General features: G+C 42.3%; 1 protein-coding gene across 4 annotated transcripts in view; it reads right to left on the reverse strand.

Moving 5' to 3' along the window:
* The window catches only part of adarb2 (adenosine deaminase RNA specific B2 (inactive)), a 516612-nt gene that overhangs the window by 162471 nt on the left and 338687 nt on the right, over positions 1 to 15454 (reverse strand). For all 4 annotated transcript variants that reach the window (XM_089125947.1, XM_089125946.1, XM_039667440.2 and 1 more), the window contains 2 exons: positions 9994 to 10080; positions 8446 to 9371 (listed from right to left, as the gene is read on the reverse strand). In XM_089125947.1, coding sequence (XP_088982073.1) covers positions 8446 to 9371; positions 9994 to 10080 — 1013 coding nt within the window. The remainder of the gene's footprint in view (positions 1 to 8445; positions 9372 to 9993; positions 10081 to 15454) is intronic.

Below are 15454 nucleotides of genomic sequence, written 5' to 3' on the forward strand. Positions count from 1 at the left end.
AATCTCTTTTGGTCCCTGAGAAGAAATCAGTTTATATCATACTAAGTGTTGTTTTTTCAAAATCTAAAATTGCAGAAAGTTTTCAGTGATGGGCAGGTTTAGTGTTTTTGTACAGTATAAAAATCATCATGTCTATGGAAAGTCTACATAAAACACGAAAACCCAATGTGTTCTGCATAGGGATGAGACAGTTTGTGATGATGATATCCTTTTGGTTATAAAGTGCTCCTATTATATTTCAAAACATTATCATAGAAAAACAAGAAAACAGGAAATTGCATTTTAAGCTGATGTGATTTAAGCCAGTTTAATGTCGTAGAAGACATCTACAAGTGAGACATTTGCAGGTTGTTTTCTTGTAAAAACAGCTCTACAGCTCTGTGATGCTATCGATACATCGCTCTGTTTGCTTGAGTGCTCCGCCAATCACTGGCTTTTTAATTTTTTTTTGTTGTTGTTTGAGGTCAACTTATGACTTTTGCTTGGTTTTTACATTAAAAACATCAAATTGAATAAGTATTAGGCAATTTTCTACCCTAGTTTTGAGTCTAGCTCAAAAAACGCTCAGTTTTTATGGGCATCTCGTATTGAAGACTTGGAAGTAAACGCCCACTGCTGTGAGTGGAGAACAGTTTTGCATATTAGTTTTACTCGTCAGAGCATACAGTATTTATTGCTCTGTAGCTTGATCCGGTTTGTCAACATGAGGTAGGAATCTATGTTATTTATCTATGCGTGTAATGCACAAATCGGTGGGCGGGGCTAAACCGGCCGTGTTGAAGTAGGAGTTGATCTTCTTCTGTGGGGGTGGGGTTTTATCCTCTTTGACGTCATAGTTCCCCACTTTGAAAAGTGAGTCGTTTGCTGAGCCTGGTGTCAATAAAAGCTTTTATTGGACTAGATCTGAAACTTACAGGATATTCTTATAATACGTATGCCTCACTGCAAACACTTTTCATTGTTATTGTTAGCTAGCAGGCTGAGCAAATATTGATGACCTTAATACACTGTAAATATGCCAATGAAAATGACCTCATCCTAATTATTTTGAGACTGATGTTGGAGATATATTAAACAATATTCTTTCTTAATTATATGTATGTATATATATATATATATATATATATATATACATAAAATAAACAATGCCTGTGATGTGGAGATCCTCTAGTTGACGCAGATAATAATCAATTATGCTCATAATTTCTGTTTCACACTTTGCAATCTGTATTCTCTCTCACTCTCTTACCATCCTGCCATCTCTAATTTTTTGTGGCAGTCTTAATTAATGATTTTTGCTTCATGGCTGCTGGAGGGTTGTTTATATCTGGTGTGATTAAGTCAGAGGGTTAAAAACAGAGAGAGAGAGAGAGAGAAAGGGAGACGGGGACAAAATAATCACCAAATGGCAGGCTGGTGGTCAAGGTCACCTTCACGTGTATGAAAACAGTCTTAATTCACTCTGCTGGTGAAATTACCATGCTAGATTAGTCAAAGTCCATGCATACTTTCTGCATCCATATATCAAAAGAGCAGCATGATTCACTGGAGCAGAAAGCGAGACACCTACATGTTGTCGTTTCTCAATGAGAAATCTCAAAGGCGTGAGAAACGTACGAGACAAAATTTAAAGCGACTTAACAATCATAGATACTCTTCTGTTTTCTATATTATTTTTGGTATGCAACAATGCAATAACAGAGAAATGCATATTGGCTTATGTAATCGTGTTTGTTTTTACGGTCTCAATTCCCATACTATAGAAATACCTCAGTGATGTTGAGGATATTAAGTAAATTGAACCTGACCATCTCAGTTTGCTCATCTCATATTCTCTTGAATGTTATTTTTTCCCTCCATTATTTTCCATATAACACTTCAGTTCCCTTTATCATTCCAGCCTGATCGTTTTTCCTTTATGACATCCTTTAACACTCCCCAACACAACGCTTCCCTAACTGATGGTAAAAACTTTAACCCTTTAACTCTGGTTGCAATAAAGAAGAGAAATTATCAATTTACAACAGTGTGTATCCTTATCTAAAAAAACTCAAAACACTCAGAGCATTAGGAAAAAAAAAGCTATACACATGACGAGAACTGACAATTGACTGACGAAAATGCAGAGCTTAAATACACAGATCGAACTAATAAACAACAGGTGTGCAAATGAATCAAACAATGAATACCCAAGGTAACTAACTGAAAACACATGAAACTGAACTGCAAACCCACCCAAAACATTCAAAGAACAGATAAACGCTGATATTAAAGGTAGGGTAGGTCATTTTCAGAGGTGTTAGCATTAGCGAGTTAGCTTTGAAAGCCGAGAGCTCCACGCCCGCGACCAACTTCGACTTGACAGGGACGCGAGTGTTGCATGTTACTTGAGCAAACAGGTGAGCAAATCAATGTACATAAAACTAATCAATGTTATATAGTTCAACATGATGAAAAGTTAGAATATGATCTGTATGTTATTCTCTAATGTTAATCTCGCTTAGTCTCATGCAGCCAACAAACAACCTAACTAACAACATCCAAAACACACAAATGCCATTTAGTGTTATAGTGAAACTGTTAGAGCAAGTGAAGCAGCGCTGCGTTACCTCAAGTTTAATTCCTCTAATAAACTGACCTGAGTAATTCAGCGTGTAGTTCGGTAAAATGAAATGTCCTTTTTCCTTTATATCCGTTGGACTGGCGTTGCGTGTGGCGCTGGTATACGTCTAGCAATGGTGCCCAGCTTCACACCACAGTCATGTTAAAAACATCAATGTATTCACTCATCCATAAAAGATCCATCAGCTTGACGACAAGATCCATTATTCTGCTTAATCATTCATCATTCTGACCCTGCCCACAAACCCTCCCCTCATTCTGACCCACCCACAACCCCCCTCATTCTGACCCGCCCACAACCCCCCCTCATTCTGCCCCATCCAAAAACCCTCCCCCTCATTCTGAACCGCCCACAAACCCTCCCCCTCATTCTGCCCCACCTATAACCCCCCTCATTCTGACCCACCCACCACAACCCCCCTCATTCTGACCCGCCTACAACCCCCCCTCATTCTGTCCCGCCCACAACCCCCCTCTCATTCTGACCCGCCCACAAACCCTCCCCCTCATTCTGCCCCACCCACAACCCCCCTCATTCTGCCCCACCCACAACCCCCCCCCTCATTCTGACCCATCCAAAAACCCTCCCCCTCATTCTGACCCCGCCCACAAATCATCCTCCTCATTCTGACCCCGCCCACAAACCCTCCCCCTCATCCTGCCGAACCCACAAACCCTCCTCCTCATTCTGACCCCCCCCACAAACCCTCCCCCTCATTCTGACCCGCCCACAACCCCCCTCTATCTGACTCGCCCACAACCCCCTCATTCTGACCCGCCCACAAACCCTCCCCCTCATTCTGACCCGCCCACAACCCCCCTCTATCTGACCCGCCCACAACCCCCTCATTCTGACCCTGCCCACAAACTCTCTCCCTCATTCTGACCCTGCCCACAAACCCTCCCCCTCATTCTGATCCGCCCACAACCCCCCCCTCTTTCTGACCCGCCCACAAACCCTCCCCCTCATTCTGACCCGCCCACAACCCCCCCTCATTCTGACCCACCCACAACCCCCCCTCATTCTGCCCCATCCAAAAACCCTCCCCCTCATTCTGAACCGCCCACAAACCCTCCCCCTCATTCTGACCCGCCCACAACCCCCCCTCATTCTGCCCCATCCAAAAACCCTCCCCCTCATTCTGAACCGCCCACAAACCCTCCCCCTCATTCTGCCCCACCTATAACCCCCCTCATTCTGACCCACCCACCACAACCCCCCTCATTCTGACCCGCCTACAACCCCCCCTCATTCTGTCCCGCCCACAACCCCCCTCTCATTCTGACCCGCCCACAAACCCTCCCCCTCATTCTGCCCCACCCACAACCCCCCTCATTCTGCCCCACCCACAACCCCCCCCCTCATTCTGACCCATCCAAAAACCCTCCCCCTCATTCTGACCCCGCCCACAAATCATCCTCCTCATTCTGACCCCGCCCACAAACCCTCCCCCTCATCCTGCCGAACCCACAAACCCTCCTCCTCATTCTGACCCCCCCCACAAACCCTCCCCCTCATTCTGACCCGCCCACAACCCCCCTCTATCTGACTCGCCCACAACCCCCTCATTCTGACCCGCCCACAAACCCTCCCCCTCATTCTGACCCGCCCACAACCCCCCTCTATCTGACCCGCCCACAACCCCCTCATTCTGACCCTGCCCACAAACTCTCTCCCTCATTCTGACCCTGCCCACAAACCCTCCCCCTCATTCTGATCCGCCCACAACCCCCCCCTCTTTCTGACCCGCCCACAAACCCTCCCCCTCATTCTGACCCCGCCCACAAATCCTCCCCCTCATTCTGACCCACCCACAACCCCCCTCATTCTGACCCCGCCCACAAACCCTCCCCCTAATTCTGACCCCGCCCTTTAGCATCCCTTTATTCTGATTTATAAATCTGATTATGATTTATCCTATTCTTTATTCAAACTCCTCTTCTTGACTTTCCCTCCTTCTGACCACATTCTTAAACTCTGCCTTCCCCTTTCTGAACTCATTCTGCAATATTTCCCCTCCCTTTCAAGACCCAGCCGATTAACACTCCTGCCCCTTTCTGTTCCTCTATCACACCCACTCACCTGTCTCACCCCACCTTTTACGATCCCCCCTTTTCCCCGACCCTGCCTTTTTAAATCCCTCTCCTTTCACACCCTCTATGAGCTCAATCTCTATAACCCTTCACTTTTAAATACTAGCAGCAGAATTCAAGCACATAACTGGAAGTCAAACCTCATGATTAGGCAGCGATTGATATTTAGCAGCATGCTGAGGTCATTTCTGCAGTCAAATACCCTGGTTAACTATACTAGTGACACGGTCGGGACCTGCATGAGACTCAGGCTTTTTCCTTCTTAGCAGGATGTGTGTGTTGACTTGGCAACGCTGCAGATATTTGTGACTGCGCTGAGAGATTAAGTGGCCAATCAACCTAACCATGCACTGCAATCATTCTACCTTATAACGTGGGCAGACTCCTGATGCCAAATCAGTTTGTCCCGCATTCATATACTTATAGAACAGAGGAATGTTGACAAAAACGTGAAACTGGTGACGCGCAGACAAAGTGTTCAGGTGAGAAGGTTTTGCAAATTTCCTATGCGTCCTTTTACTTTTGAAAAACACCCGGGGACTGTGATCCCACGATCGATGGATATTTTTGGGGTGACTTAAATCTTGCTTCGTACCTGGCTCTCATATTACTGCTTCAATGTTATATTGAGTTTCGCAGAGCACGAAGGTAAATCCCTGCAGGGAGTGTGTGTGCATGTGTGTCATTATTTAGAGATGTGAAGAGGCATAGGAATATGGGCAACAAGGCATGCAGCCTGGATGATGGTTCAATTTTTCATTTAAGATGTGGTGGAGAAGGGTAGCCTGCAAGTTATTGTTCATATTTGCCTGAGGCATCACACGGCTACGGCCGGCCATTCCTGCAAAATATTCCATCTGTGCCAGAAACGCCTGTCGCCCACTGGAGTCTCCCTGACCTTCTATTCCACACCAAAGGTGACCCTTGTCTCACTCTCTCGCTCTGTCACTCTTTCTTTCTTTCGAGATAGTTTGTTTTATTGCGGCCTTAAAGGAATCCATTTTAACCAATTATTCATCTCATATTTGGTTCTCAATTTTTTCCAAATCCTCATTGCTAAAGTGCCTCTGGATCAGGGTCTAGGCTAAATTAATCAAAGGTCTAGGACACAAAGTCAAATGTAAAGTTTATTATTCAGATTGATTGCCTCTGTTTATTATTATTACAGATAAATTTTATTAAATTATACTGTAGGCCTGTTTCATTTAGTGTGGGTTCTTAAAAATCAACTCCATGCAGTTTATTTAATTTGCATTATTATTATTATAAGTTGTGATGGGAATTATACTCCAATTACTGTAACGCAGTCATTTTTAATTTGTATAATCCATAATATTTTTTTTTTCTTTTGATGTTGAGGTTACACGTTTGTGTCAGTTGTATTACAATTCTTTCTTAATTGTATTATTATTATTCATATTATCTTAATAACAACAAAAATTATGATTATTAATCAACATAATATCAACATAATAATATAAATGTATATATATTAAATGTAATATATTATATATATACCCTAATATATATATATAGATATATAGATATATTAGGGCTGTGCAAAAATTAATTGTGATTAATCACATCCAAAATAAAAGTCTGTGTTTCTGTTTACATAATATATGTGTGTGCTTTATATAATTATTTTGTATATATTTGTATATATTATAATTATTTGCGCTTAAATTCTGTGTGTGTATATATATATATATATATATATACACACAGAATTTAAGCGCAAATAATTCTTAAATATATATGCATGCATAGTTATTTATATATACAAAATAATTATATACAGCACACACAAATATATTATGTAAACACAGACTTTTATTTTGGATGCGATTAATCGCAATTCATTTTTGCACAGCCCTAATATATATATACATTCATAGCGCAGTAGTATAAGATGAAAATTTTAAAATAAATTCAGAAGACAACTTATGGGCTAAAAAATGATCCTTCTATACTCGTTATAGAAAAGCTGCTGCTACCAGTTGCTGCAATGAATGTTGTGAAAGGAAGCCACAGTTGCTTCAGAAAGAAAGAGAAGAATCTGTGGTCTTGAGAGCAGTGTGACAGCGGCGGAGCTGGCGGCGGTTGCTATCAGCATGGCCCTGCGGCACAGCAAGACACCCTACAGGCAGAGGTTTGAGCGCCATCCAACCCTCAGATCTCCAGACTACTGAGGACCCGCCATACAAGCTCAAACACACATGCACAAATTAATGCTCCACTGGCCAGATGATCCTGGATGATTCTGCGTTGGAAAAGCAGAAACATTTTTAATTCCACGTGCACGTTTCCATCATCATTTCTAAGAGACTCGATAGCAAACGCTGTAGTCTGACTTTCAAGAATTTCCGCAAGGAAGTGCATTTCTGGAACTAAACTAGTGAGGCAAATCCTCTTAGAAATCCTTTTAAAGAGCGTAGAGAGCAGGAGAAAGGAGAAGTTTCTCCCCGGCAAACATGTGCAGGTTGTTTGGCTGCTGTAGTAGGAGAGGAAAGACAACATTCTCCCTGTCGGCTCTGTGCAGGAAGGGGGCTGAATACTAATACAGCGCAAGAAACACACACACATACGAGAACTGATGCAGACATACACACATATACACATGCACATACTTGAGGAGGGGAAAAAAAGTTATAAATACTACACAATAAACTGATAAGCTGCATTCATTTGTGAGCGATTCTAAAAAAAAAAAACATATGGTAAAACAGCAGGGACAGATACAGTATGTGACTATATATACATATAGTATCATGTAATTCAAATTTAAAATAGATAAAAATATTGTTGATATAACTTAAAAAAAATAAGTAACCTGGTTGCTTTAAAATTTTAAGTTCATTGAAATGGAAAAATTGAGTTAATGAATTTAATCATTAGAAACTCAAAATATTTTGTATCTGAACTACATAAATGATCTAAGTTGATTTGACAAAAGAAAAAATGTTGTGATTACAAATCGTGAAAATATTTTTTACAGTGGACTACATTTTGACTCAAACACACATTTTTGAGTCCTCTATAAAAAAAATAAATAAATAAAAACACACTATTTCCCTAGTCTGATTGCTATTTACATATTTGACTAAATAACAGAAGAATGGGTCTGAGGATTGTTTGTCGATTTGCTCTGTGCTTTTTTCAATCTCCTTTGGGCAACAGATTGAATTAATGTTTATAGACACTGCCATGTCATACATGAGGAAACTAGAGATTGTGAAAAATAACAATACTTTTGCAATTTAGCTCTATAAACACATGGAAAGTAGAAAAGAAAAGAAAGAAAACTCATTTGTTGGCGCATCGACTTTCTCTCTGGAGTCAGAGGTTCCCGAATGATAATTTGCCTCATTTACATCCTTTTTCCGTCTGAATAGATCTGTGAACAGATTCTGTTTACCCCCGGCCCTTTTGCTTTCCTAAGTACACACGTGTGTGTGTGTTTACACTAGATATGCCACCCTGTCCTGCCCAAAGTAAATGTTAAAGCCTGTGTGCTAACATAAACGCTTCAACCCTTTGCGCTGCGATTTAGCCTAACCTCTCCCCTATAATCCATCTGCACTGCCCCATGCCTCCCCAAACATTATCTCCTCCCTCTTAATTAAGTCTTGGCTGGCTGTTCTGTATCCCAGCATTCCCGCTGCTTTGGTTATTAAGGCCCGCCGTATGGAACGGGTTGCCTGCCAGCGGCTGGACTGGCACACTCACCTGGGGCAAATGAGGGCATTTGATCCTACTGGGCCGGTGTCCCGCTCTCGCCTCAGGTGCCAGCCTGAAGTTGAAGAGCGCCTGCAGGGCACACAGAGCCGCCTGCCTCTTCGCTTGCTTCTTGCTGCGACCCGAGCCCTCGAATATTAAGCCGTCCACTCGAACGGCCATGACGAAGCTGCGGTGCGCCCGTTTGCCCTGGGCGCGCTCCGACAGGCAAGCGTACCGCAAGCCGGGCCGCATGTCATTGAGCAGGACGACGGGGCTGGGTTGGGGCGTGGGGACCGGAGGTGGGGTAAGGCGGGGATCTCCCTGCCTGGCCTGCACAACCATCAAGTCCAACGTGTGGCGCAAGCGGAGGGCGCTCGACAGCAACTCGCTCTCGGCAGAGCGGCAGCCGTCGGCCTCGAAGCCTTTGAACAGCGTGTCTGGGAAATCGGCCTGGTCCGAGGTGAAGTCGGCCGCGGGGTTGCTCAGGCCGCCCATGGCCGAGTGAGCTTGAGAGGCATTGGGAAACTGGATGAACGACTTCAGGGCCATTTCGGCCGCCTTCATCTTAGCCTTCTTCTTCGTAGGGCCGGTGCCCTCGAACGTGAGTCCGTTGACTTCTACGGCAATGGAAAAGACGGGCGCGTGCACTGGTCCTGTCTGAGAGACCATCCGGTACTGTAGACCCGGTCTCAGCTCGTTCAACTGGACCAGGGCATTCTTTGGTGCACCGGACCATGCCAGTTTCTTGCAGTACAGACGCAGCTTGCGCAAATGTCCGTTATTGTCCTCCTCCAAAGGGCGCTTTCGCTTGAGGCCGGATGCTCCGTCCCTGGGCGAATCGGACCGGAAGAGTGATTGGCAGTCTGACGGAACGATGGCGCAATCCTCCAGGTTTCCCGTGTTACGGTTCTCCTTGACCTCAGCACTGCTGGTGCCTAGGTTGGAAGCAGAAATTTCGTATTAACAAGAAGGTAACAAAAACGCAACAACTGCTACAGAGACCATCGTCTACTTCCTTGATGTAAAAGTCTGGCGTTTCACATTCAAGTTGATATTAAAACATGTCATTACCATTCCCAAAGCAGTCGCTCCTAACTGTTCCATACGAGAAAGCCTGCCTTACATAACTGTTGTAAAAATCGGAGGACAAATCCTCTAAAATGGGGCATTATCTGGCAAATCGCTCTGTAATCTCCCACAAAATTGGCTTGGAGTCCTTACTTAAAGTGGGTACAAATCATCTCGCCATATACAATGCAAAGGAGAAACTGTTTCGTAATGCAGGAGAGCAGACCGTTATGAGATTTCAGTGTGTGAAAGTCTGATCACTCATTAAAGCCTCCATTTCACACCCCAACTGTGCTGTGATGGAACCAAATGAAATTCATCTGTGAAAATAAACTTCAACACATGGATGCAAGCCTAAATTGTGAGAAAAAGGACTACAATGTTTTTCAGCACTGACTATCTTCCTCTCTTCTAGAACCACTTTAAGACTTGAGTACATTGAGCAAATTCATTTCTGAAATTAAAATTTTGTATTTAAACCATACTGACTCAATGTGTCCTCGTCTTCCGTGCCATTGGCCGCTGGGCTCACGTACTTGAAGGGGGCGATCAGTGCAGACAACATGTTCATTTTCTCTGAAAGGTAGAAACAAAAATCATGTAAATGCAGCTTCAACATACACAATTCACACATACATGGTTCTTTCTTGTTAGAAGAAAGTTGAGGAGAGGGTTGAAATAAAAAGATGGAGTGATTCTAAGGCCTGAAGTATACAGTAAGTCAATGTACAGGGGTTGGACAATGTAACTGAAACACCTGGTTTTACAACACAATAATTTGTTAGAATGGTGAGGGCCTCATTTTGCATCCAAATACAGCACCAATTGACAGATAGAAGTCCTTCACAGTGACCAGAGGGATTATGAGCCGTTCCTCTTCCAGAACAGTGTCATGGTCACTATATGATGCTGGTAGACTCGCTCCTCCAAAACACCTCAATAATATTCAGATCTGGTGACTGTCAGACCATGGGAGATATTCAACGTCACTTTCATCTTCATCAAACCCTTCTGTCACAAGTCTTGCTGTGTGTGTTGGTGCATGATCATGCTGATACACGGTTTGAGCATCAGGTGCTCATGATCCTCCAGAAGGGTTTGGTAGTCCTCGGCAGTGTCGTGTCCATCAAATACAATCAGGATTGTCATGATATTGGAGCTCAAATCATCACTGATCCACCCATGCTTCACTCTGAAGATTGGCCACCAGGCATATAGATGTGAAACCTCCAACATTGGCCAGTGTTTCAGTTTCATTGTCCAACCCCTGTAATGGCTAAGTACGTCCAAGGTGATTTCTGAGTTACAGTGTGTCAGTGTTTGTGTCCTGGATAGAACATGCTTCTGGTCTTGGTGGCAGTTGAGGTGTTGATAAACCAAATTGTGATTCCCTCTAGTCTATACCCACATGTGTGTGTGTGTTGTTAACACTGCAGGTTCCTATTAGGGACTCTGCTGGGCTCAATCCAGACTGTGGGGAATTGACAAACTGCCTGGACTCATAATTGCATCCCACCTTTCCCAGAATCCCCTAATGATCAATAACTTTAATGAGCTGACAAAAGTAAAAAAAAAAAAAAAAAAAAACTAAACTAAATAAAAAAAGAAAGGGTAATTGCCATAGGTCATATGATTGGTCCATGGCTTGTGAGGATTCAGAAAAGGACATGCAACAATTTTTCTAGTTCTGTCTCTTTCAGTTAGGAGGATAATAACAAAAGCAAATTTTGATTAAATTTTGCATTTTGACTAAGTTATGAGGAAAATTATAATGACTCTTCAAGAAACAAAGCCGTAGAACACAAGTACATTTCGAACATGTTGAACATACCATTCCCAAACTCTGGAAAATGAATTGAAAATAGGAATAACATTTATTCAATATCATGAATCTAAGTGAAATGTTCATTAACATTAAAATATGCATCCAAAAAGAAAAAATATATATATATTTGTTATTGTATTACACTGGTGTTTTCTTGTACACGTCTGTTTGTCTCTATACTGCATGTCTTATATCACTCTGTATATATATATTTGACTAGATGTATGGGGCCACAGCCATATCTAGACACATGAGAGTGAGCTCTTTTGACTCAGGAGAGTGTGCAGGGGCACCTAGGGGCCCCTGCCATATATCTAGGCTCCAGAATATTATGGAAACCTTGGGGTTGGTCTTTTTGATTGAGGGTAGTGTACAGAGATCTTGTTTTATCGAGGCACCTGATGTTTATAGAAACATGGTAGTGAGCTATTTTGCCCAAGCGTAGTGTACAGAGGCACTTGGGGGCCCCAGACCCAGCCAGGCACCAGAATATTATAGTAACTCGAGGGTGGGTCATTTTGATTGAGAGTGGTGTACAGAGATCATATATGAGGGCCCAGTCATATCTAGGCACCTGGGGTTTCAAAACTGTGCGTAGGATCCTTTCTAAAAGTGTACGTGCGCCCGAAAGCCAAAAATGGCGTACGCCAAAAAAAAAAAAAAAAAAATCAGATTTATAAAACCGTTCGTATGCCAGAACCTTTGTAGAATTCACTTTATAAATCCCTGTCAGCCGAAGATTGTGCGCACGTCCGTCTCCTCCCCGAAATAACCATATATGGAGCTTACAACGCCTAGTTTAAATATGCATATCCTCATCTGCATATCATTTGCATATGATTATTCATCCACGTGATACCATGTTAAGGTACAAGACGTTCGGAAAATATGAAATACAGATGTGCCGTGTCACAATAAGTTATTATTATTATAATTTTTTAGGAGCCTATATCCTTGCCTTGTTTTTGAATGAATAAATCAAATAGTGTAAAATACATTTCAGAGAAAGATTTTCTCAATCTTTTCCACTGGCCAAATAGTATTTTTAATTAATTTATATTGCTAATGGAAACAGATAGACATGGTTGTGCATTATTTGCATGGATCTATTTTCTCAGAAAATCTGCTATTATCATGATTAGCAATTATCTCTAGATAAAACATTAAAACACAGCATGCCAGAGGGAAAGTGTTCAAAAGCACTGCATCCACAACACATATATATTTTTATTTATTGAATATAATTTTTGTAACTTCTCAGTAATGATTTCATGTAGTTTAATTGTTTAACTCCATTAATGAGAATGGCATATTTAATCTAAATGTTTATATCAGAAGTAAAAGATAGTTGAAATACGTCTTTCATTTATTTGAACTGTTATTGAGCACACACACTGTATTTATCAGGACTCATTACGGTTTTACTTAATCTGCCGTTAGATTATAGGCTATATGTGCGTATATATTTAAGAAGGGATGGATATTGGCTTCAAGTGATTGGCTTGGTTAGTGAAATTATATTTGTAGGCTATTATCTTTCTGTAGCCTATAGGCTATAATTTTCTTTAAATTTTCGGTCTAAAAGTGTCCAAAAAGACATTTAACTCCAGCTCACCATCGGTGTCGCCAGTTCCCTTTGTCTCCAGAATGTGCGTACGCACGGCTCAAAGTTTGCTTAAAGGTGCGCACATTCTCCCGTCAAGTTTGTTTTTTACAGATCAACCTTTGCGTGGAAACTGTTGTACGTACGTTTCCAGCCCCGTTTTGTGCGTGATGTTTATAGAAACATGGGAGTTAGCTTTTTTGCCCAAGGGTAGTCTACAGAGACACATGTGTGCCCCAGGCCTATATAGGCGCTAGAATATTAAATAAACTTGGCGCGAGTCATATTTTTATGAAAGCAGATCCCATATAGGACCCCTGTCATGTCTAGGCACCTGATTTTTGTAAAACACAGGAATGAGCTCTTGGCACAGGGCAGTTTATAGAGGAATCTGGGGCTCCAGACCTATCTAGGAACCAGAATACTATATAAACTTGGGGGTTTGTCATTTTGATTGAGGGTAGGGACCCCAAATGCCCCTCAAGGTCTCAAACACATTTAACACATGATTATCATAGAAACATGGAGATGCGCTATTTTGACTCCAAAACTATGTAAAGAGGTCTCATTCCTATTTAGGTACATGGAGGTGGGTCATTTTGATTGAGGGTAGGGACCCCAAAGGGACCTCCTAGAGGCCTCAGTCTTATCTAGGCACATGGTTATCATTGGGAGATCATCGGGCTCCTTTGACTCAGGACAGATAACAGAGGCATTATCATTTGGTGGCCCCAGCCATTACTAAACAGCAACCTGAGAAAAATGGAAAAATATGAAACTCAGTTGTCAGTCACATTTCTCTTCATACAATCATCTTGTGGCCAGGGTTTCAATCACCCACTTAAGTGGACCTGTTTTCAAGGGTCAGACAGGGTTTGCGATCTATTCTACATCATTGTAGAGAGTCATAGACAATTTCACCACTTACTGTAAGTGGAATGAAGTGAAACCACTTAAAGGAGAACTCCGGCACAAAACGAACCTTTGGTCTAATAAAACATCGGTACCTAGTCAATCGTTCTCTGAGATTTGTTTTAATGATAATCGAATGTAAAGAGTTTTATCTCTAAAAACTGTTTAGCGTATAATGCTAGTACTGGGGGCATTGATTAAGTAAAAAGAAATCGCTAGTTTATACCTCTAACAAGGCTCAAAATAGCCCCACACTAACACAGTAACATAATGAGGGTCCATGCATGCAAAACGAAGCATTGAGAACTTGTAAGTGTACAGAAGATACTTTATAAAGACAGTTCACTTCGTGCATACAGACAGGAGCCATCTTGGGAAAACAGTCTCGATAAGTCGATCCCCGAACGCCGTTCATACAGTTCAGCTAACTCAGCACGACGTTCGTGGTTTAACTTGTTGTGACTGTTTTCCAAGATGGCCCCTTTAAGAAGATACTTTATAAAGTATATTCTTATTAAACGGTCTGTAGCGATTTATTGTTACTTAGTTAATGCCCCCATTACTAGCGTTATACGCTAAACAGTTTTTAGTGATAAAACTCTTTACATTCGATTATCATGAACACAAATCTCAGAGAACGATTGACTAGGTACCGATTATTAAAGGAGTTCTCCTTTAAATAAAGGACAGTGCAGTTTTGTCATAGCAACAAACCACAATCCCATAAGACAAAAAGGTCAATATGGAAACATCAAAGATTTGGTTCACCATATGCCGTCATGCAAGACTCTAAAGGCCCGTACACACCGGGACGAATATCAGTGCGCGTTATTCGTCAGCGTTTTTCAGCGTGTTTTTGGTGTTCACACCCAAGCGATTTTCGCTGACGATGAGATGAGTGAACATGCAAATTCATTCCCTTACATTAGATGGCGCCAATTTGCTCTGCAATACCACTCCATATCAGTTTTCTTTTATCAAAATGTTTGTAGTCGCTGTCGCATTTGTCATATAGTTATTTATGCACCAACGAGACCAGCAGCTCTACATTCATCTTGCCTTGCATCTTCCTCATCGTATTTCTTCCTGGCTGTGTAGACGGCGACACTACTTGGCGTATATCTTCTTCGCCGTTGCATATGTGTGCTCGGCAAGACCTTTTTGTGTTTGAGCGCCCCCAAGTTGTGTTTTACTGTAACTTCAGAAGCTCCAAACACATGAGCCAAAGCGCCAATCTCATTGGTCGGATAGTTTTTGACGCAGCGCGTTAAACTAAAAAAAACGAACCCGAGGCGTTTTTAAAAAAGATGACGCTTTTACACGTGGTGTTTTACGCGTCGGTGTACACACTCACATTGGAGCCCTTTGTTTAGTCACGAGGCGTTAAACGTCTGCGAATAACGTGCGCGAAATTCGTCCCGGTGTGAACAGGCCTTAAGGCACGTGTCATACACCATTGCCACCAAAGACTGGCAATAACACAATTTAAAACAGTCTCACCTATCAGCCAGTCATAAGAAATCTCTCTTGCTTGACTGAAACGTGACCAAGCCCCGGCAGCAGGGAATTTTGACATCTCGTAATGTGTTGAGTGCGATAAGGAGCAGGAA

The sequence above is a fragment of the Pimephales promelas genome, chromosome 22 (genome assembly GCF_988280905.1).
Source record: "Pimephales promelas chromosome 22, fPimPro1.hap1.1, whole genome shotgun sequence".
NCBI classification, from domain to species: Eukaryota; Metazoa; Chordata; class Actinopteri; order Cypriniformes; family Leuciscidae; genus Pimephales; species Pimephales promelas.